The 23,596-nt window shown below is 34.2% G+C and overlaps 2 protein-coding genes across 3 annotated transcripts in view; one reads left to right on the forward strand and one right to left on the reverse strand.

Moving 5' to 3' along the window:
- The window catches only part of LOC119642998, a 35,374-nt gene extending 14,719 nt beyond the window's left edge, over positions 1-20,655 (reverse strand). For both annotated transcript variants that reach the window (XM_038042346.1, XM_038042347.1), the window contains exons 1-5: positions 20,110-20,655; positions 10,764-10,907; positions 8,902-9,715; positions 6,058-6,188; positions 1,970-2,089 (exon numbers count right to left, since the gene is read on the reverse strand). In XM_038042346.1, coding sequence (XP_037898274.1) covers positions 1,970-2,089; positions 6,058-6,188; positions 8,902-9,715; positions 10,764-10,907; positions 20,110-20,577 — 1,677 coding nt within the window. In that variant the 5' untranslated portion in view covers positions 20,578-20,655. The remainder of the gene's footprint in view (positions 1-1,969; positions 2,090-6,057; positions 6,189-8,901; positions 9,716-10,763; positions 10,908-20,109) is intronic.
- Positions 20,656-21,273: 618 nt separating this feature from the next.
- LOC119642973 (acylglycerol kinase, mitochondrial) lies at positions 21,274-23,150 on the forward strand. The gene is made up of 3 exons (XM_038042309.1): positions 21,274-21,738; positions 21,799-21,913; positions 22,114-23,150. The coding sequence occupies exons 1-3, from the start codon at positions 21,641-21,643 to the stop codon at positions 23,092-23,094; spliced, it is 1,194 nt and encodes a 397-aa protein (XP_037898237.1). The 5' UTR covers positions 21,274-21,640; the 3' UTR covers positions 23,095-23,150.
- The last annotated feature ends 446 nt before the right edge of the window (positions 23,151-23,596 follow it).

Below are 23,596 nucleotides of genomic sequence, written 5' to 3' on the forward strand. Positions count from 1 at the left end.
AATTAAAATCCTTCAAGTAAATATAGGTAGGGGAAAAGAAGCCTAAAGCTCGAGGAGAATATAGATATGGTGCTACTTAGCTTACCATATATAAAACCACAAACGATTGTGTGGTTCTAAAGTAGAAAGGTCAAACCGGCTATCTATGTAAAGAATACAAACCCGAAATTGGGAAAAATAGATGAAACACACAAGAACTTGTAGCGGAAGTGATGTAAACTACCATTTACATTTGCTACTTCTCCCCAAGCACAGGAACGTAAAATAGAATAGGAATAGACGTAACTGTAGTGTCGTTAATGGTGGCAGATGTGCGTGTTGATCAGTAGCAGAAAGCGAAACCTTAAGTAATCACCAATTTATCGACGTAGATAATGAGGCAGTACGACGAACATAGTCAATAAAGTAGACCGTATGGAAACTGACCCAGGAGGCGAGCTCAGCAACTCTGTTGGCCAAAAAAAATTAACGATAATACACTAACCTGCGTCAGAAAGATCTGAATGCTGCTATGGCTTGTAACCAGCATACCTTGACGTATATATGTGAGGTTGGAATGAGCCAGCATATTAGTGGAATGCAAAAATAAAACAACTGCAGTCGGAGCCTTTAAACGCCAAAGACGAGCGACAAGGTGCAGCGGAAATGCAAATCATTTACAGAACTGGGAGAAGATTCCTTAATTTAGGAATAAACACAGAGCAAACTTATATGCTGGAAAGAATTATACGAAGATGTAAACAAACTGATTCTTGCCGCACGAAAGATTTACCAAGAAAATTCACCACAAGAATTTCAAATGCTGCCTGGGCCCAAACAAAAGTGGCAAAGCCGTTCCCAGTAACCAATCATCAACCCACAGTCACATCAGGATAGGAGTCTTGCCCGGGGATATGACTACAGCGGAAGAAGCCCAGGCAACATGTCGAACGTTGAAAAAGAGAAAAGTTCCGGGGCCTATTAGAATACCAAACTAAATAATACAAATGGTTGGTGGCATATGGGCAAATTTATTAGCAATACATAGAAACTATGCCTCAGACTCTGCATTTTTCCAACAATGTGGAAAAACAGATCCTAGTCTTGCTACAAAAGGCCGGTAAGCCGTTGCATAGCTCATCTTCTTATAGACCTATCTATTTCCTGGACAACGTGGGCAAACCTTTCGAAAGATTGCTGCTATGGAGATTAGAAGGAGAGTTGAAACACCAGGGCATATTCTCTAGGCATCAGTTTGGCTCCGGCAAACAACGATCGTCTATGGACGCTATTGTGGAAGTGCTCTGTGCAAAACTATGTTAGACGTGAACGGCCCAACGAGGTGAGGCGAAAATTTATATGAAGCGTAGCCTACTCGCACATAATGTATGCCACACTGATTTGCGCAGCGAAAGTATTACAGCATCTTCTACGAAGGCTGGAGGCGGTTAAAAGGCTGTACACATTGGGAATGGCATTGGCCTAACGCACAGTTTCAACGACAACGAGAGCAGTCTTGGTAGGAACGCTGCCCAGCGAGCTACTATTGAAGGAGCGGTTATGCACCCATTAAAAGAAAAAAAAATATTTTCCGACCTTCTCAACTACTCTTTCCGGAGTTGCCCGCATATCGAACAATGTACGGCTAATCATGCACATTGCACGCAAGTAAAGCACTCTACCTGAAATGTCGACGATGACCTCAACAAAAACATACTCACACAGCACAGAAGTATTCCAAAAATTGTTAGAATCCTCATTCGCTTTTTAAAAAGTGGAGCGTGCATCAAAGTAATATCAGACTTCTTACAGAATTTTTCACCGTAATGTGAAAAGTCATGGTTGGCGTAAAACAAGGAACTGACATCATTTGTTTTTAATATTGTGGATCACAGTCAATCACTGTAAACTCTAGGTCACTCTCGTATCTACTGTTGGATCCGAATTGTTCAACGACCCATAGCTATTTTAAAGATTCCATATAACTCACCTTTTTATCATAAACTGCGTCCTCCATGGATATGTAATGATTTGTTATGCATTCATTTCCATCAGTGCTTACAATACAATCCGAAAGTTTTACTTTACTTATCAGTGGTTCGTCAGTACCCTGAAAGTATACAAGATTTAAAAAGTTAAATTTTTAGTGAAATTAGAAATCACAGCATATTAATTCCTCGATTGCATTGTAAAATATAGATGTACACAACACAATTCCCATAGATTTTCTATGAGGCCAATCGAAAAGGATATGAGGATATCCTTTGATAATAATCAATTTATCAAATAAAATAAGTTCAACTATAAATAACTATGTCGACATGTTTTATAACTATTTAAAAAGTTTTTGTCAGTTTTGTCTAAAGTGCCAAGTGAGATGAAAATAATGTAGAGAAGCCCTATATTGCGTTCCCATTGTTTAAAATATCGCATAAAAGATATTGAACTTGTCTAAAGAGGAACCTAAATGTTGGTTTAGACTCGCCAAAACGGAGGTCACTTCAAACTGTCCACTCCTGTCAGGGCGGGGTTTCAGTTGGCGAGTGTTATTCGCGTTCGCCGGACACCCCGGGATTTGAGAAAATAAACATATCATTATTGCTCAGAAGATACCTAACTAATCGGGTGGGCGTGACGTTATGGCCAAGGCCGGTCTGTACCCTACACTACCGATGGTCTCCTCTATTTTACATTTTTATTTGGAGACACCGTACTTAAGTGTGCAGACTACCATGCTTGTTTTCCCCTTGGAGAAAATTCTAAATATATTTTTGCGGAGACATTAGAAACAATGAGAATTTGTCAGTAGTACTAAATAAAAAAAAAAATTTTTATCTTATTCGCAGCAATATAAAAACTATATAATTTTTTGTACGTTCAAAGATTATTCACCTATGGGTAAAGAAACATAATATTTGCAGGCATAAGTTAGGACTTACGCTAATTGATACATATCAGATTGCTTAACTTCGGATGCCAAAACATGATAACGTAAGTAGTGGCGCTGATGATGAACCTCGACTTACGTATACTTCTGATGATGTTTGTTGATGCTAAGGCTGACGATATTTAATCACATTCCTTAGTGGCTGAACCGGCAGCAGATAAATATAACACGTTGGCTTTGATTTTTAATTTGTGGAATGATTGGAGATTAGGTTAAACGTTGTCAATAGCAATTCCATAATAATCGCAGGAAAAATCTCGATGTTTAACAGATATTCATCGGCAAGAAAAATTATACACATATTTGGAATGTATAATACAGCGATATTATTTTAAGATCTTGTCACACTTACACACTTTCTTCAATTACATTTGCATGCGGTTTTATGCGCAGTAGCTTTTGATGCAGAATTTGTTTCGATGCTGTTAGCCACTACAACCAATTAAATGGTCGTAAACCACATTTAAGCCACACTGCAATTTTTTGTTAGTTTTGGGTGTATATATTTTTATTATTATTATTAATTTGGCCAGAGAAATAAATTCTAAGAATAAAGTCTCAAAAGCAGTAGCATGGAAAGCTATCGACTTTATTAAAAACTCTGCAGCACTTGAGATTCGAACCCACTATCATTGAATTGATAGTCCAGATTCTTTGCCTTCGTCCATTCAGGTGTACATATTTTTAATGTAAACATTATGTACACAATTTGAATCCATTTTTTATACGCGCATTTTTAATATAATTCTTGTTTACATTTTCATCAATTTTATACATATACGTCTTTGTCTGTATTCTGTGTTGTTAACAACCTTTTTTTATATAAATTTTAGTCTTATAGAAGAATCACAAAAAGAAAAATTGTTCGTTTCTACATTTTTCTACAATTAATAAAAGGCTACATTATTGAAGAGAACCACCGTTCCAGTGAAACACTTATTAGAGGCTCTGCTTTTTAAAAGCAAGAAAGCACGCTTGATCTGAAGTCTGTCAATGTCTTAGCGAGCACGGATTATATTCGGTGCTTGTGTTAATTTTTATAAGCGATTTTTACAAGTAAAAATGACAAGGGAAATATCAGTGTGCGCAGCAGTTGAGTTCGATGATTTCAATCTTTCCCTATATAAAATAGCAGTTTTCCATTTAATATCATTGAGTTACTCGACGAGTGTCCACGTTAATCATAAAGCTTAAAATTACATTTTCCACTGTTTCCAACTTTTTCTTACTGTTGTTGTTTTGTTTAAAGAAATCTATCGAAGCCCGCCAAAAAGAAGCTTATGGTGATGCCGCCCCATCACATCCCAATTATCAATTTTGGTTTCAACGATTTAAAAGTGACAAAAAATAGACCGAAAAGCTCGAAAACGACTAATTACAAGACTTATTTGACGAAAACCCAGCTCAAACTCCCAAAGAACTTTCGAACAACTTAGCAATTGACGAATCCACTATTTCTCGACGTTCACATGCGATGCAAATGATGGAAGAGGAGGAAAACTGAATACCTCGCAAATTGACGGCAAATACCATTTTCGTCACTCCTTGCAGCTTGAATGAGACATTCTGCAACACCCCACATATCGCGTGCATGATAAATTTCAACTAGCTTATTGGCGAATTCATATGATTTCCTTCGATTAAAACTCAACAAATATAATACGTCTTTTTTCACGATAATATTGTTTAAGTTCAGTTTCAAAACCACCAAGAGACCGGATCTCCTCTCTTCATGTCAAAAAGAAAACCTTCAATTCGCACCCTGAAGTTTCTTTTTTCTTCTTATTGTTCTTCCTTTCCTTAATATAATGAACATTAAAGCGTTGTCAACACGCCATCGCCGAAATATCAATAAAGCAACCAAAAACTGTCATTACAGTTACATTCGTTGTCAAATGATTCGAAGTGTAGCATAAATTGTATAAAAAAAGCATCAATTGTTCAGGAAATATAGGACTTGACGGCATCAAAGCCAGGAGTAAATATTTGCGTAAATAATTTGACTTGATTATTGTGCCGCTCTCTTCAGTTTTGCAAGTATAATTACATTTATGAGATTTGAATCCAGTCAGTTCCCGAAATCCACGACACGACCGAAAACACTAAGAGTCATTTATGGCTCCTGGAAACGTCTTACGTTTAATACAGCAGAAACGTCTTATTTATGATCACAAAGACGCCGTCTAATGAAGATGCTTTACGCAAATCTACTCAATTTCGCTGAATTCACATTTCTGCAGGATGCCTAGAATATAAAACAGCTCGCTAGTTAGTACCATTTTCATACCTCTCAGAACCAATCGAACGCAAGACTACGATTTCTTCCAGCTATACAGCTTAAGGACGAAGACTAAATCAACCAATTATGTATCCGTTCTGTATTTATGTGTTACTGGATGCTTCTCGCGATTTCCATAAAAATAAGGAGGAACTCTGAATTATGGCAAAGCACCGTTCCCTTCGATGACAACGGAAAGAACATATCATATTCTCTCTGAATAAAACGGGACTACACCATATGCCTTATATATGTGCGGCAAAGAACAGCACTTCCGCTGTCGTCTGCTATTCATTGTTCGTACCAGCCTGGTTTATCGCATAATCCACGCAAAGAACAATGTGTATAATTAAATAAAGATATAATTACATTTTGCAATCTATCCAAAAAAATGTAGTAAATAAACTTTACGGCAAGAGGAGAACAGAAGTTATTGCCACATATGATGTTTGAATAAATAAAAAGAAACTATGTAAATTTAGAAAATTCGTTAAAATGATTCGAGAAAGGGAAAAAATCTAAAGGGACTATTCTATATGTAATGTCTTTTTCATCTTCTTATATTATTGGATTCATTTGGGAGGGATATTATAAAGCGATTTATGTGATTATCTAGTTTATATCAGACATTTTGCAGAAAGGTACTGAATTCAATTGTTGACGGAAAACATATCTGAGTCCAGAATTTTTTTAAAAGGTAGTGGAATTCATCACAAAGGGTTTCCTTATTAGCCGCTTTCTTTTAATGGAAGAACAACGTTACAACGATTCAGAAACGATTCTTTGAAATTGGGTGTTTTCAACAAACCACTAAAAGGATAAGTATGTACCAGTATGGAGTTATATAATTTACCTTTAGTAAAGCTATGGGTTCTTCACGAGAGTCCCTTTGAAGAAGCGGTTTAGGCGCTGCAACTGGAAATGTGAACGACTTGTTCAATAATTGTAATAGCCGGTTAGTTTCGTTGCTTTCAACATTGTTAGCTGCAAAATATAAATTTAAAACAAAATATATCAATTATATTTTATAAATTTCAAAAAAAGATTTTGACTACAACGCATGTGGAGCGAAAAAAATAGTATCAATATTAAACAAAACTTATTTTATAACATGTTTTGTTAAAACAATTAAATACTATTAAACTGTGCACAGAGTACAGTCTTAAGAAGCTAATCTTTTCTTTACGAGCCAACGTACGCGTCATTTAAAGCAACATTAACTTTGGGCTATGCCCAAGTCGTTTATATAGTCGCTCTAAATTTCGAGTAGTAGACGGGCCGTTTCCGTCTCTTGTTGAATTGCAATATTCAAAGATCAAAACAAAAATTAGAACGTTGTAAAACAAGCTCCTGTAAATAAATTGTAAATATTACTTACAAAAAACGATCTATTAATACGGATCTTGTCAAGAAGTACAACAAGGAAAATTTAATTAGAGTTTTAATATATTTTTAACGCTAATTTCTAAAAAGCTTTAAACATATTTTTAACACTAGTTGTAAGTAAATGGTCATGTTTTTTTTTTAATTTAAGATGAGTTTTCTTAAATTTTAATTCATGATAAATTTTAATGCTAATTTAATGTTAAATTACTTAATTTATTTTTACAATAAATTTTTAATGTAGCTTGCAATACAGTTTTAATGTAATTCTTCATTTATTTCTACCTTGTGATTTTAAGAAGGTTCTTTTATCTTTGTTTTTCTGCACACTTCAAATTTTACTAATCGATATTATAATAGGCGGTGTCGGCATCGTGAATTTGTGAACTTGTGGAGAAGAAATACAAGTTCAAAAAGATAAACTGATAAGCGTTGTAGACAAAACAGCAAAAGAAAATAGTTGCGGGAAAACTAAGTAGAAACATTGCTATCAATGTGGCACTGGCAATCCTTTAATTGATAAATGCACTTAAGTTTATTTTATAAAGAAAAGGGTTACTGAAAACAAACATTTCTTCAGGAGCTGTCTTGAAATTGAATTGGAATGGGATTTTTGAGGATTATAATGCCGATAATACATGTGGTAACATTTACAATAAAAAATCGAAATTTACTGTAAACATAAAAGAATTTTTGAGAAATCTGATTATGAGATAAAAGTTATAATTAGGGTTAGAAAATTTACCCGCACGTTCATCTAACCGGGCAAGTACTATTTTTAGTCACATTAGCTGTTCAAGCGAAATAAATGAATTGGTCAATAAGGGCATTTTACGAAAAGGGGTGATTGAGCCATATCTAACAGTGACTCGCCAAATCTCCATAACAATTTTCTTTTGTGCTTCAAGATTTTCACAGTCTCTTGACGTGCTGGGGCGTGCAGGGGATCGCCATTAATCTCTTTTCGCCTTCTGTAAAGAGCTTGTGGCAATTATAAATAGTCTTTTTTGCCTTTTTTTAAGCGACTTGGAGCAGTTAATCTTATTTTACACATAAAATTTAATACAGATTCTTTGATCCATTTTTTTGGCTGATAAAGTCAACATATGTTGTGGCCATTTGTACCAACATGACAAAAAAAAAACAAAAAATTTGAAAATCGAATGTACGTAGTCAACGAAATTTTCTGTACCTTATATGTAGCTATTTATACCAAGGTAGGTGAATTTAACCCACAATTTTTATGGTGTCGCTACAGACGTAAAAATACACATAAGAAGCTGAAATTTCACACAAACATTTCTTGATCGATTAAGAAAACAAAGTTAAACAATGGTCCTGACTGTCAAAAACACGAGTCCACCAGACTACAAAGTGAAGCAATCTTGACAAACACCAATAATTTTTTCATATTTTCGGCTAAAACTTTCGACTGCTGCACAATTGCTCGCCAGAATAACAAAATATTTATGTCCGATGGAACATATATTGGAATTTAAATTTATTGTTAGTTGCGGACATGTTAGTAAACCATTTTTCAACCAAACATTCAAACAGTTGGCTCGCTCGTTTTTGGAAATGTCGCAACGGCGCAATCATTTTTTAATCAATAAAGAGATGTTTTTTTCCACTTATTAGGTTTCTATCCCAATTTTTGCGACTGTAGCAATTCGGTAAGAATTATGGATTAATTTTCATGGAAATAAGCATACGTAAACGTCGGTTGGTCTAATCTTAAAAAATTTAACTCAGTACCTGCGACCCACAACCTTATGGGCAAATTAGTTCGCCGTCTCCAATACTTTCTATTGTAATTTTACACCCTACGGTTTAAGTTTCGCATAGTAAACCAAATTTTCGTGCATCGAATAGCTTAAAATGTTGTAGGCTTTCAGAGCTAAACAATTATCTGTTTAGTCAGCCTTCAAATGCTACGAATTATGAAACATCGATAAACATATGCATGAAAATGGTCGTGCAATTTTTCGAATGCTAAAGAATTCATATTATTCTGATATATACTTTTCGCCTAAAACATTTCGGTGCAGGGTTAATCCCTGAAGAATTCAACTTTGTAAACGCTGTACGACAATACTCGTTTTTATATTATGTTTAAAAAAGTTTGTAAAATACTGTTCGAATATTACCAGCAAAATCGTCTACGAACAGTTTCAAGCTTCTAATTAAAATTTTTATCGAATTGATTTACTCAGAAAAATACCTTCTCCCTGTTTCCTCAAGCGTAAATCTACATGTAAAAGCTTTGAAGAAGTAACATTTGCTCATTTTATTCAAATTTTACAGAGGAATATACCTGCTGAATGTGCAAGAGCCTGCCATAATTGCGTCGTAGCTGCATCAGTCCCATGATCCTCTGAAGCTACACTTTCCGGTGTTCGACGTTCGGTTAAGGCAGTTATATCCATCTCCAAACGGTTCGAATCCAAGCTATGCTCGGAATCTGATGATGATTTTTCTTCATTTGTTTCGAATATATTTAATGATTCATTTGTCCTAAAGCTTTTAATACCAGACAAATCGCTATGACCTTCAGAAGTTAATAAATCTGAAAAGTTAGCCAATTCTAATTTGGGTTTTTTCACTGATAAGTCCATTTCGGTAGTTAACTTGCTATCTAATGGACGTTTGCTTTTTATCACAGAATTTTTAATACTGGAGTCTGATGCCAGACATGGGGATTCGGGATTCGAGCAAGGTGGCGATATTATAACTTTTTTACTTATGTCCATAAGAACTGCTGCTGTTTCCAATTGCTGCTGTAAACTTAAATTTTTATCTTTGTCGTCATTCGTTATCAAATCATGTAATTTTTCATATCCCTTATTTGTAGGATTTGGCATTTCATAAATCGAATTATCTGCCGTATCAATATTTCTCTCCAAGCTTAGATCCCTACCGAAATTTTTGCTTTTAATACTGCTCGTACAATTACTGTCCTCAACAAAGGAGGGTTGTACATTTTTATTAACTTTTAATGAGAAAAGTTTCGCTTTAGCTGAGTTACTTAGCTCCGTTAACGCTTTTGCTGCCATTCTTTCCGAGGAGGACTTTAAATATGTCTTGGATGTAATAGTTGGATTCAAACATGTTTCAGCTTCCATTAGGCCCTTAAAATAAAATAATACGTTTCTTATTAAAAAGGATAAATTGATCATTTCTTTTGATCTGCAATATTAGAAAAAGATTTATTCAGCATGAAATGAACGGCTTGATCAACGCGGTTTTCTTCAACGTTATCTTGAAATATCAAACCTGTACTATTAACGGAAAATGTTTTCGCTGCCAGATGCTTGTAACATCTATATGACAATTTTCAAATTTGGAATTTTTAAATCGACTTGTTTTGATCATCTTATTCCTTGAAAGAAGTCGCCATAAAACCGAAGTCGTTGCATCTTGCCATAAATCAACGATAATCGAATAAATTTTAAACGGAAAATTTCTCGATACATATATTTGAAGCTTTTTTTCGAAAATGAAAACGGGGAAAGCTCGCGCTTCTCAGGTATTCGTGTTAATACAATGAAAACTTCCTTAAAAAGTGACCTATATTTTAGTAGATCTTCGTGGCTACGAAGGCTAATGTTAGCATAATTAATGTCTTCTTTTAACAAGGTGAGCTGCTGATGCCTCTTGCGACGTACGAGGAGGCAAATGTTTATCTTCAGTAAATAGTTCGACTCTTCTAACTGTTTTACCATTGTTAGTTTCAGGACAACTAAATTTGCAAACAAGGAAGAAGTATGTTTTGTTGTCTGCTAATTTTTTCTTATGAAGGACGGAATACCACGTTCTTAATCTGGCCACGTTTCCCTTGTAAAAAAATTAAGCCCTCCCATGACATGCACAATGAAACCAATTTAAACAAAAAAAGACACTTTATGTTGAACGCAAACTTCTTCTAGATATCTATTTTATCTTCAAAGAACACACAAAATGTATCTAGGCATGGTTGCAGACGGAAGTAGCCCGCAAAGATTCCATAGAAAGGAAAGTGAACGTGCAAAAAGCTTTATAACGTCAATATCCATTTTCGTAGAATATAATTGTTAAAAGGAAATGAAAACTGAGCACTTTTTTAAGAAATTTACAATCTCAAAAGACCGAAAAATGTATGTTTAAAAAGCGATATCAAAAAACTGCATAGCAAATTACCTCTTCTGTGGTCTTGTAGGCTTCGAGATATTTCCTTAGAGCTATATCAGCTTTTTGAGCCAGGCATTTAAATCTCCAAAAAACTTGAAGTTGAGATCTGCAATTGCAGCATACCACAGTAGGCAATCCGTCGTTTGGCTGAACCTAGAAAAATTATTGTACACAATTAAATATTTAAACTCTACATAATAAATAAATAAATAAATACTTGTGCAGTTCGGTCTGAGTAATACTGTATGCGCTACAGCTACTTAGCGGAATAAAAAATTTGTTAATGTCCTATTTTAATAACGCTATTGAACTATCAAACTTTGCCATAATTAGTTCTGGAATTCAAAACTTTATAGCTTACAATTCAATACAATTAATAATTGGACTATATTGAAAGAATAATATGAGAAAAAGTAAATAAAAATAGAAAATACAAACATAATTAAAAAACGAAATCATACTTGATGTTATAAAAAATAAAAAAACATATATTGTTACTCCTTACGATATAATGCACCTATACAATTTGCGAAAAGTTACAATATGCCTTCTACAAAATTTTAACGCATTTAAGCAACTTCAGACATTTAATATATCTTAAAGGATCTCAACCCCTTAGAAGACCCTAATTTCATTACTACGTCCAAAGTTTATCATCGCCAAAATCGCCTCAAATACGCCTTCCGCATGTACATAAGGCACTAAATTACGCGGAAGTTCCTATTTTTATTTTTTGACTTTTTCAAGAATAATACTACCTTATATTTTCTCACATATTTTTTGTGCTACATTAAAACACCTAATAACTGAAAATTATACAAAAAAAATAATGAAGTATCGGGGCGTCAATCCAAAAATTTATTTAATGTCCTATGTATATATTTGAAAGTAAACGTATGGATGATAAATTCTGTACATGATAATAAAATCAGGTTCACCGTACTTTACGGCATTTCAAAATTCGACAGTTGAGTAACGTCTCGGAACATTGTAATAACTCGATTTGCATATTGCATTCTTTCCGTGTTTATATTCTAACTGTGTATGAGAGTTAGTAGTAATAACTTTTTTTGGTGTTGTGATCATAATTGAAAGCTTCGCTTGTTTTATATGTATATGCTTTCTAATATTTTTTATTATTATTATTATTATTATTATTATTATTATTATTATTTCTAATATTTTTTAGTTTTCATAGTTTTTATTCATTTCTTTAATTATTTATTTATTTCACACAAAGAAATTCAGTTACATACTAACAACGTCCATCGAACTATAAACATACATATCTTCAACTTACAACCAATAACTCTTATAGTATTAATTACACATGAGAATATATCAGCAATAAAACACAAGTGAAAAGACAAACTGATATTTAACTACATCTTAAAACTAAATAACAATATCAACCATTAACTTAGTTAAATCAGTAAAAAGACAATTTTGTATGATTCAATGTGTCGCACATTTTCAAAAACTAACCGCTCAAACATGTTCAATATAAATTAGGCAGAACCATGAAAATAGCAAAAATACAGTAACCCTAAGATGTTAAGCGAACGCTATAGTTCAATCCATGCGTGCGGATCTATAAGTATAATTATTTAAGTCAATTAACCAAATTGGCAAGGTTCTTTTTATAGACGTGATGCAACCCGAGTCCACCTTGTTCAATAATGGCAGACATGGTATGTTTTACGGATGTAGTAGCACCATAACACAAATGATAGTATTCATTACAGTTAGAGCCAATAACTGTCAATAGATGAAATAATCCGTTATTTGTTCGACACTGAAGTAACTTAATAAGAACATAATGCCTAGTACGATTGGACGGAACTCTTATGTTCAATTCATTAAGCAAAACCGGAGTTCACTTCACCATTCCCGATCCAAATACGTCTTTTCAGAAGAGACGGCAAATTAATAAGTGTAAGGCGACTATCATAAGGGAAAGCATTTGTTGAGCATCCTAACCTAAACCAAGTAATGCACATCTTAAAAACAACTTCATAACAGATTCAATAGATTATAATTTTGGGCCCATATAATCACCGTGTTTGTAGGAATGGGTCTAATTCCATTTCACAAGTTCTTTAGAAACGCTTAACAAAGACTTAGACTTATTAATCACGAAAAGAATCTGCAAATACATTTTCAATTTCGAATCAAATCGTTAGTGAATGCAATATTTTCTTGAAATTGACAATTAAAATAGTAATGCAGAGACACCGGGATATACCTAAATAATTTTAACTTTTCACATTTTTCCCTATATAAAGTCACAGCACTATGCATGCACCAATTCGATAACTCAATGAGACCGTCTTGGAGTAGGGGAATGTCATTTCCTACCTTAAAAGAACGGAAGACTTGCCATGGGCAAACATAAAAACAATAGAATTCTTTATAACAATGAGCAAGTAATGAATAAACAACAAAAAAAGAAAATGACCAAGGTGACTTCCTCGTGCCACACCTGACATAACATCAATCTTGCGAAAGACGCAACCGTTAAAAGTAACAATTGAGTACGTCCAGGAATATATGGTCTGATTAGTTCAATAAAGTTAAAGAGGAAGCCAATACACTTTAGCTTATATAGGAGAAGAGAGTGCGCACTTCGATGAATCAATGTATATTATATCCGTTTGCTTGCTTGTCGAAAAGGCAAACGACCTACTACAAACCAATTCCAAGAGATTAGTCTTCGTAGACTTAGCCTTAGTAAAGCCATGATAAGTCGAATAGAAGGCTCAACTTTGACTGCCACGCTTATCATATTTCTAGGAGCACAGTTATGAAGCGGTATAATATAAGATTCTTTCCAGCTCTCAGAGAAGTATCACCATTAAGGAAACAGTCAGAAACCATGCGCAAAAAAGAACAATATCCGAAGGTGCAACATCAGGGCCTAGAGCACACGATGAGTACTGAAGAAATTATGCGCGGGATAATGCCAAAAGTGTTTAAAAACAAACTCAATCAAGAAATTGCAAATCCCCTGTGCGTTAGAGGACTCATTATTATTATAATTCATAAATGAAGGGAAACGAGAAACCTTCCTTTAAAATTAAACAAATTTATAGAAGCTTTTAGGGTCGGCCAATAGTTTATTTTTCATTTTCAAGACATAGGCAACGTAGCATGTTCACCCAAGTGCATTAAATTTATAACGCTCAATAGAATGCTAATATAAAATAAAACTATAATCTAACAAAAGGCCACTTGATTTATACTTTCTAAAGAGCCTATTCTTTTGACTTGCCTTTAGCTCATTATTAAGCCATGCGGGGGTATTCATTCAAGACAGGCACAAGGCACGCACCAATAAGGATATAATGCTACCATCAACATCATCGCCATTTATATGACGAATAACATCACATAAAGAATTGAGACACTTGTCGTAATCAGTTTTATGGAAAAGATAACGTCTCCAGTTTGGCCAAGCCGCTGGTCTACGGGTATTCAAAACCTTCGCGATAGACATAGTCGGATGATAAAAATCTTCTCGTAATACAAACGGGTTAGAGCAACGGACTAATAGATTATTACTAGTGGAAAATACAAAATCCAGCAAACGGACATTCAAAATGAGAAGATGATTAACTTGAAACAAGCCAAGTTCATATATTTTTTCAAATATGACTTGTTCTTTTTTCTTCGGTAACAATTCGCCCCTTTTTGCCCTGTTCGTTAAACAGAGTCGCTTGTTCTCTTCCGATGTTAAAAACGACCTGCACTTTGGTCGACCAATGATTGATAAGAACCAGGGAATTCTACAAAAAATTTAATAAGATTGACATATACCATTTATGCGAAACCAAAAAATTACTATTTCATCAGTTTACGTGAGGATAAATGACATAAAAAGAATCTCGATATTGTGGTACCGCACGAGTTGTCGGTGGAAAATGTAATAAACACAACTTTTAACTGTCAATCGGTGCTGTAACGGAATTGGCCCATTTTTGAAGAGATAAATAACAGGCGATGAAAAGTGGGTTTCAGGATAAATGAATCTGCACAAACGATCGTAAATTTGACAACAAGTGAGGTAATGCTTTGAATTTAATGGGATTTTAAGAGAAGTGTGTATCATGGGTTGCTCTAACTCGGCAGACGATTAGTTACACCGTCACCAATTAACACAATCAAAGCAGATAATTAAAGTGAAGCATCCATATCTGATCACAAAAGCCGTTCCGACTCGACAAGAACTGCATTGGCTGGACATTTTTAGTGCATTCGCCATACAGCCTTGCCCCTGTTCCATCCGATTACCATTTGTTTTAGTCGCTGCAGAAATAAGTTCATGGCGTCAAACCTACTTCAAAGCAGGCCTGTGAAAATATATTCGGCTCAGCTTTCCGTCCAGAAGTCCAACTGCTTCTATACAAAGTGGCACCTTATATTTGCCAGAAAAATTTACTTAAAATATAAAAAAGTACTCCTTGATTATTCTCCGATTTGAAATATTGTTAAAAACAGAATGTGAAAAAAATCGGATGTAATGAAAGTAGCGAAAGTAAATAATGACTTATCTACGTAAAAACCTATTGTGAAAAATTGAGTTGGGCTTACTTTCATGAATCAACCTGTTGACTGTTCGAGGCAGATTCTTGTTCTTATTATTCGTTCTTGGGGTAAATAAAGTAACCCAAAAGACATCCTTTGTATATTTTCTTTTTGATTTAGTGATTTACACGGTTAACGATGACGTACAATGTAATGGAATTACACTGCAATTAGGTTTCCTTTTTTGGTTTATTTCATTACATTGCTTACATTATCACACAAATGCATAAGAATGATTTAAATAGTCATTGTAGGAATGACGAAAGAATCCTCAAAATCGATTTTCTGGCAATATTTGTAGAGCGGTGTTTTGCAAGTTTATTATAGTGCTTCGAAATAAAAATTTCTCCAGGGTTTCGGAAGATTAAAATTTATGATTTGCGAACGAATTTTTATAAAAAGGTAACAACGATTCGACTTTTCATTAAAACTCTGCTCTAAAAAAAATCTCGCAACTTTAAAAAATCTAATGCTCGACAGAATTTGAGTTAATTTTTAGGAAAATATTAACTTTTCTAGGATAGAAAAATCAGGAAGCCTTATTTAGACGCTTTAAGACTTACACTGTCACGTACAAAATGTATCAAATATTAATAATTTTTTTTATTTTTTACAAGCCTTTGTTTAACTTGCTTTCGTAGCATTGAAATCCCCAACTGACATTCCTGGCACTTCCCAATGTCCGACCAACCAAATGGTCGATATTTCCGACACTTCCGAACGTCCGATTTTACAAAAATTTTGTACACTCATTCTCTTCCGATAGCAACGCCTCTCACTAGAACGCGAATTGTGATTGACTAACAAGAAGAAAATTTATAAATAAAGTTTCTTTTAATTAACTTTTATTGAAATCAGCTGAAAGGTGGAAAAATTTTTTATCTAGTCACTTTTACGGAACTCTACATAAATGCTTGGTATGTTTAGAAAAAACCAATTTTTTACATTAAAATCTTATGTGTTAAACTAATATAAAATAATTTTTCAAAAAAAATGTTGTTTTCTTCTTGCTTAGTAGATGCTTCCAAACTCTTATAGCGTGTGGTAAAAAATTCATTACCCAAATATATATATTTGTCTATACACTTCGTGCTTTTTCCGGAAGCGACCACTTGTCTACTGGAAGTTACCGCCTTATGCTTTATCTGTTAATTTCTGACTTCACTAACACATTAAAATTTAAATCGTTTTCGTACAAAAAGACGTTACCGTAGACTCACTGCGACAAGGGCAATTGCGCTGAGGGCAACTGAAAAGCTTTCAATGCTTTTGCTAAAAAATTATAAATTTACGATGAAGTTATTGGTGTTGGTTATGATTATAGTTATTGTATTACACCTTTTCCCTGCGTCTTCCCTACCACTCCAAAACACGTGGAACTTAAAACCTGAGATACACGTGACTAGTGGGCATTCAAAAGTGCCTCCTTTTCCTCCTTCTCCTCAAAAGTACGGAAGAAAAAGATCGAGGAAGAATATTTGAACATGTAAGGACATTTTTATGGGTGCGAGATTGCATACTAATTGTAACTTAATAAAAAATTTATTGTAACAAAATAACATATCAATAACACATTCTAAGTTTTAAAAAGCTTTCATCTCACAACATGATTTTTCAAAAAGATCTACAGAAGAAAGAATTCGTACAATTTTCATTTTAACTTCGGAATGTTTTACAGTATGTTGAAATTTCATTTTGTTTCGGGCATTTGTAAACGAGTTACAATGTCCGTTCTTTTCTGTTATTTCGAAAACAACACAAATATCTAATCTAATATTCGTGTATCGCTTAAATATTAGTTTGGGGAAAAAGAAATCCATTACTTTTATATGAACTTCAGGGCTTTATTTAACATGCTTCGGATTGTCCGATTTGGGTCAAATCTGCACCGTTTTGTTGTATGATTTGTTGCCATTTTAAAGGTAACTTCAAAATGCCTCTCTCATAGAAGTCCTGGTCTCTATTTGCAAAAAACTCTAGTAGTCGATTTTCACAATCCTCCCTAGATTCCAATTTTTTATCATTAAAGAAATTTTGCAATGCAAGAAAAAGATGCTTGGTGCCAAGTCCGGACTGTATGGCGAATGCATTAAAACTTCTCAACCAAGCTCCCGAAGTTTCTGGCGAGTCACTGTAGATGTGTGTGACCTAGCGTTGTCCTGGTGGAACACGACATCTCTCCTGTTGGCCAATTCTGGCCGTTTCTGGTCAATCGCTATCTTCAAACGGCCCAGTTGTTGACAGTAGAGATCAGAATTTAGCGTTCGGCCATATGGAAGCCACTCATAGTAAATAATCCCCTTCCAGTCCCACCAAATGCATAGCAAAACCTTCCTGGCTGTTAGTCCTGGTTTGACCACCGTTTGAGGTGCTTCACCGCTCTTTGACCACGATCGTTTTCGCACAGGGTTATCGTATGTGATCCATTTCTCATCTCCAGTCACCATCCGTTTAAGAAATGGGTCTATCTCATTCCGTTTGGCCAAGGCATCGCAGATGGAAATTCGATCCATCATGTTTTTTTCTGTTAATTGGTGTGGCACCCAAACATCGAGCTTCTTTTTGAATCCAGATTTGCGTAAATGGTTTAAAACTGTTTTATGGTCGATTTTTAGCTCCTGGGCAATGTAACGACTGCTAACATGCCGGTCAACTTCGATCATTTCTCCGATTTTATCAACATTTTCAACGACCGGCCTACCTGTGCGAGGAGCATCTTTAACATCAAAAATTCCTGAACGGAATCTACGAAACCAAAATTGCACATAATTGGCTGTTACAGTATCGGAACCATAAACACCATTCACAATTTTAGCCGCCTGGCTTGCATTTTCGCTTTTATCAAAGAAAAACTGTAAAATGTACCGGATTTTCTCTTTGTTCACTTCTATTTTTAACACGCTGTAACTCACAACTGAATGCACCAAACAAAGAAGAGCAAAAGAATTTTTTTTACTGCGAAATGTACAATATGTAAATGTACAGTATCGGAAATTGTTTGATCGATACTTTATCAGTGCAGCCATCTACCGAAAAAATAATGGATTTCTTTTTCCCCAACCTAATATTTCTTTTTGGTACAGAGCAATACCATTCAAACTCAACATTCAAAAAAGTGTTGCAGTTCTGCTTCATCGGTAGTGTGCCGAATTTAAACGAGCAAGCACGCATAATGATAGGGCATTGGGAACCCAAAAGAGGTAGTTTCACTAGAAGTCCTAACCCATATTCTCCACGATCTAAATGTGAAGTTGCAAAACATCAACGATCAAGTTAATAGCTGAAAGCCTATTTTCTAGAACTGTCTTATACGCCAATCTAAGAATAACTTTCATTTGCTAACAAACAATCACTATCAACCTTTGCGACATCCCAAAAGAAGCTAAAAGCTAGCTCTGTTCTAAATGTTCAGTTTTTCTTTTTTTGGCCTTCTTGAAATGAATATAAGATTCATTCACATCCAAAATTTTGTTTTACTTGGTTTGGGGTAGTAGACATGTCATAGTCCGCTTTTAAATTTTATGTGCATGGTAAAATTAATTAGAGAAAATAATATGTGTTCCGATTAAATGAAATCTTATATGGGCGCATAGCGAACGTTTGTGGATTAATTCAATCATGTTTGCTTAGGTATTTTTGAAATATTTAAAATTGAAAAAAATTGAAGGTTTCTACTATACATGCGTTCTTAAAATTTTTTACCATTCTGCATTCAATTTTGCAACAAATAACCTATTTTTATGTGTGTGAATTAGTCCCGATTGATATAAATACCCAAATCCCTACCCTCGCAACTTCTTTCAGAAAGAAAGAGAGTGTACCTTCGACATGGTATCGTATCTCGTAATCTAAATTCTCTTGAATTTAGTTACACATAACTTTGGCCACAGTTATATGGTTCATATAGAACCTTGTTACAAAAGGACTATTAAATTTCAACTGCAACGTGCAGGCCATAGCTTATTTTACTGAACTTATATCATGAAAAGCGATCTGAATTGTAAGCAGGACCTCAGAGTGTGATGTTCATAAACAATTGGTAGATTGAAATCACGTTTATATCACAACTTTGAACTAATATTTAAATGGATTGAAAAAAAAATAAAAACCCAACATTTTTGGTGTTTCTTAGCTTGCGTTCTCCACAGTTGCCAAAAAAGCCAAATTAAAACGAAGTATGCAAACATACTTTCTGCCTAGTACAATTGTCTATAAGTTTTACAATGCTTTACAAAGTATATTAACAAATATTTACAAATAAAAAAGGACTTAGCATGTTTCAGCATGACAGTGGTGGAAACCTATTGAAATCTTTTTATTTCATACTTATTTGTTGGAAGGTATTCGATGGCAAATTTCCGGTGCGTATTGTTCATCGAGTCGGTATTTGAGACACGCAGGTGACAGATCTGGTGCGCCTTCAACTAAATTTTATTTTCTGCAGCTTAATTTACGAATTGTGCACGAACATTGCCACAAGCGATCGTTAAGTGAGCAAGTGAGCACAAAACGTTTTACGACGTTTAATTTATTTATTTCAATTATACGTGACAAACCGAAAAAAAACCAAGTGCTTCTTATTTGCAACAAACTGATAAGAATTATTTATCCTTGGTTGGTAAGCTCAGAAAGAAACTTAAAAATTATAGAGAATCTTCCCTCCACTTCTAGGCGCTTTATATGGCTTTAATATTATATTTGATTTGTTCTCATTAATTAGAATAGATATATGACATACATACATATAAACATCGTTATCGTTGCCACTCACCTCTAAAGAGAGACATTTGAGTATTTGAGTTGTTATGTGAGGTGAGTCATCACAGAAATCTCCCCCACCAAGATTGGCAAAAATAGATTGCAAAACCTTATCGTTGTGTTTAGATAAACTTGATATATGAGTTCGATGTTGTTTTAAAATTGAAATGGGGGTTTCAGTAATGTGATCATTTATATCAACTTTAGTGGAGGTCAGTGACAAAGGCACATCTGGTACTTTTGCGTTTTGATTTAAATCTGTTTTGTTTTGCTTTATTTGCATTTTATCACAGCTTTTACACACTTTATTGCTGCACAGGTTTTCAGGCGTCTCAAAATTCACATTGCAAGTTGACGATTTGCATGCCTTGCTTTGCGTTCCATCTGAGGTAAATATTTCATGTGCCGATATTTCATCTTCTTGCAGCAAAGTTAGGCACAAGCGACAAATATTACTCAATTCTTTTAAAATACCACACATAATTAACTTTTAAAACACTATTTCACAATCACTTTAAATAAGAAACTACCCAAAAAATAATTGTACATTCAAACAAAAACAAAGTCATCACCTTGTTAAAAATTCTAACTAAATGAAGCGTTTAACATAACCCAGCCAAATTAAAAAAGACATTCCCAAAAATAGTTGCCATATATTTCTTTATTTTACGCACTGCCACATAGCCGCGTATTCTTCGCAAATCCCAGAATGTGAGAATTTTATAGTTAGATTGCAAATTATCTCAAAACCTGGGCGTATTTTGTAGAACAAACAAAATTCACGATTAGTATATCCTAATTTTATTCTTCTATTTTTTTCTTTTTACCCATCACGGAGGATGCATTAGTTTAATACGACAGACGTATGGTTTCCAAAGCTAAATTAGTACAGTGCAGGAATCGACTTAACCAAATCTGTTTTCCGATCGTTACTTGAAATCAAAATTACTATATTAGAATGATTCTATAAGCAAAGTCTCAATACCCAATTTTTTGATTGTATTCAATGAATTCGCTCCTAAAAACGGCGTTAACAATTATTCTAAATGCATAGGATATATTATTTGTGTGATAAAATAAACGATGTTAACAATCTTTAAAACAGTTGTGCTACGATTATGGTATTTACTGTGCATATGCCATCGTAATATAATTTTTTTTTTTTTTGGGTTTAGGATTGTTCGTATTTTCACTTATTCGTTTTTGTGGTTACGTTCGTGCAAACTCTATTCTTTCGTAGGTAATTCATATTCGGTCTCTTCAATACAAAAAATAACTCAAAGACTTCCTCCACAATTCAAAAACCCATAAATGCATAAAAATAAATTAAGAAAGATTAGATTGGTCGTATATAACTCTCAGAAATGCAAAATTATCAATAGACGGGGCATATAAGTTGTTACCAATCTGAATTTTTTGCACGGTTGCATAAAACGTAATCCAGTAGTAGTTTCCATGCTGTAGTTTATAAAATTTTGTTTGTAAAAATTTGCGTCTCTAAAAATATTGACAAATCGGAGGTTGTTCCGAGAACGAAAGGAAAAATGTTAAATTGGCGGAACGTCCGGATGCACTGGAAGAAAGTAGCTTTGGCCTCCTTGCCTATAGCTTACGGATTGAATGCTCTAAAAAGTAATTATGAGTAAGATTTTTATATATGTAGATTTAAGTTGATTGCATTCATAAAAAACTTTTTTCCTAGAATTTCAAAATATATGCGGACAATTTGCAATGAGGTAAAAAATTCATCCGGCAGCAGCAAGAATGTACTGGTGATATTGAACCCAGTAGCAGATAAGAAAAATTCTGAAAAAATGGTAACATTTCCAAATAATTTTTTTGATAGCTGTCCGTACTATTATTCCACTCCTTGTAGTATGATATTATGACAGAAGTTATTTACACTTGACTTGGTATTTAAAGGTTGAATTCATTGTAATTTTGATCTTTGCTCTAAAGCTTAAATAATGTATATTTGGATAATATACATATTCTGTTCTTGGCTATTTTTTCTTAGTTCAGAAGCTTTTGTGAACCTATCCTGCATTTATCTGGTTTTACTGTGGACATTAAGAAGACGAAACATGTTGGCCACGCAAAAACGCTTGTCGAGTCCTTAATTAGCTTACCGGATGTTATTATTGTGGCAGGAGGTGATGGCACTTCATCTGAAGTTGTGACTGGGTTATTGCGCAGAGGTGTGCCACCATGTCCAATTGTTTTACTTCCATTAGGAGAAAAAAGCAATACAGCCTTGAGATATTTACAGCATGTGCCAAGTTCAAAACTTGAAACGGTTAAATGCTTAATTAGCAGTCTGCAACCATTAATCGAAGATCGAACGCAGTTCTGCAATGTAGTTAAGTATGATATAATCGACAGTGATGCACATGAGGTTCATAAGCCAATATATGGCTTGCAAAACTTTTCGTGGGGTCTGCTACGGGATATTGAAGCGAAGCAATATAAATATTGGTATTTTGGATACTTAAGACATCATGCAGCCGCTTTATTTAATGCATTTTCCGATAAACTCCAGTGGAACATTAAAGCGAAGGTAGTGCTTACACCGCCATGCCCAGGATGTTCAAATTGTAAAACGCTAACTAATCAAAAACCAAAAATTTCTTTTGCAAGTTTTTACACAACGAGATCAATTAGCGAAAAATCAACAAATTTTATTAACGAATTTTGTAAAGTGGAAAAAAGTGAATATGTTGAAATGAATCAAATCGACATATCCTGCATTAAGAACTCAGATTCGTTTTTCGAGCTTAAGACGGATTTAGTGAAATCATTGACTCCAGGTTTCAATTTCCTCGATAATATTTCCAAAGTTGTACATCAGTCAGTTGAACCAGCAATATCGTTAAGGAGTCGTACAATAAAATTGTATCCTTCAATACAAGCCAGTACATACTATATAGATGGTGAAGAATACGACGTCCGTCCCATTAAAATATCTCTTATACCCAATGCAATTAAATTATTCTGTTAATTTTTTTTTCATACAATATGTGAAGACCATAAGATGCTGGTATTCGATAACCTGGATTTTGTTTATTTTCATTGGATTTTTGATTGAGTGGCATTAATTGCCCAGAATTTTTTTGTTATGGAAACCGTTATAACCAAATACAAATTCGTCGGTCGGTCGAGTGATGTCTGCAAAAAATTACTCATGTACAGTTAATGGGGCTATTGTACTTCTGTTATAAAGAATGAAACTAGCTGTAACGATTGATGACAATTCGTTGTGTTTGTTTATTATATTTTCGATAAATTAGGGGAATGTATGTCCTGTGACTGTAGCACTTGGTTTTAAAAATATTAATCTGCTGATTTTAGAAAGTTAATAAAAATTTCAAATTATACCGGTAAAAGAGAGGTCTGGTTAATTGGAAAGCTACGTAAAATATCAAAATTTTGCACGACCAGTGACATCTAAACATTGTTATACTAAATGTAATTTAGTGTAATTTAGTATTACACTAAATGAA

The sequence above is a fragment of the Glossina fuscipes genome, unplaced genomic scaffold (assembly GCF_014805625.2).
Source record: "Glossina fuscipes isolate IAEA_lab_2018 unplaced genomic scaffold, Yale_Gfus_2 303, whole genome shotgun sequence".
Classification (NCBI taxonomy): Eukaryota; Metazoa; Arthropoda; class Insecta; order Diptera; family Glossinidae; genus Glossina; species Glossina fuscipes.

Coding starts and splice junctions, on each gene's coding strand:
- LOC119642973 (XM_038042309.1), top strand. CDS start 21,641: ATGTTAAATTGGCGGAACGTCCGGATGCACTGGAAGAAAGTAGCTTTG. Junction 21,739..21,798: donor GCTCTAAAAAGTAATTATGA/GTAAGATTTTTA, acceptor CTTTTTTCCTAG/AATTTCAAAATATATGCGGA. Junction 21,914..22,113: donor AGAAAAATTCTGAAAAAATG/GTAACATTTCCA, acceptor ATTTTTTCTTAG/TTCAGAAGCTTTTGTGAACC.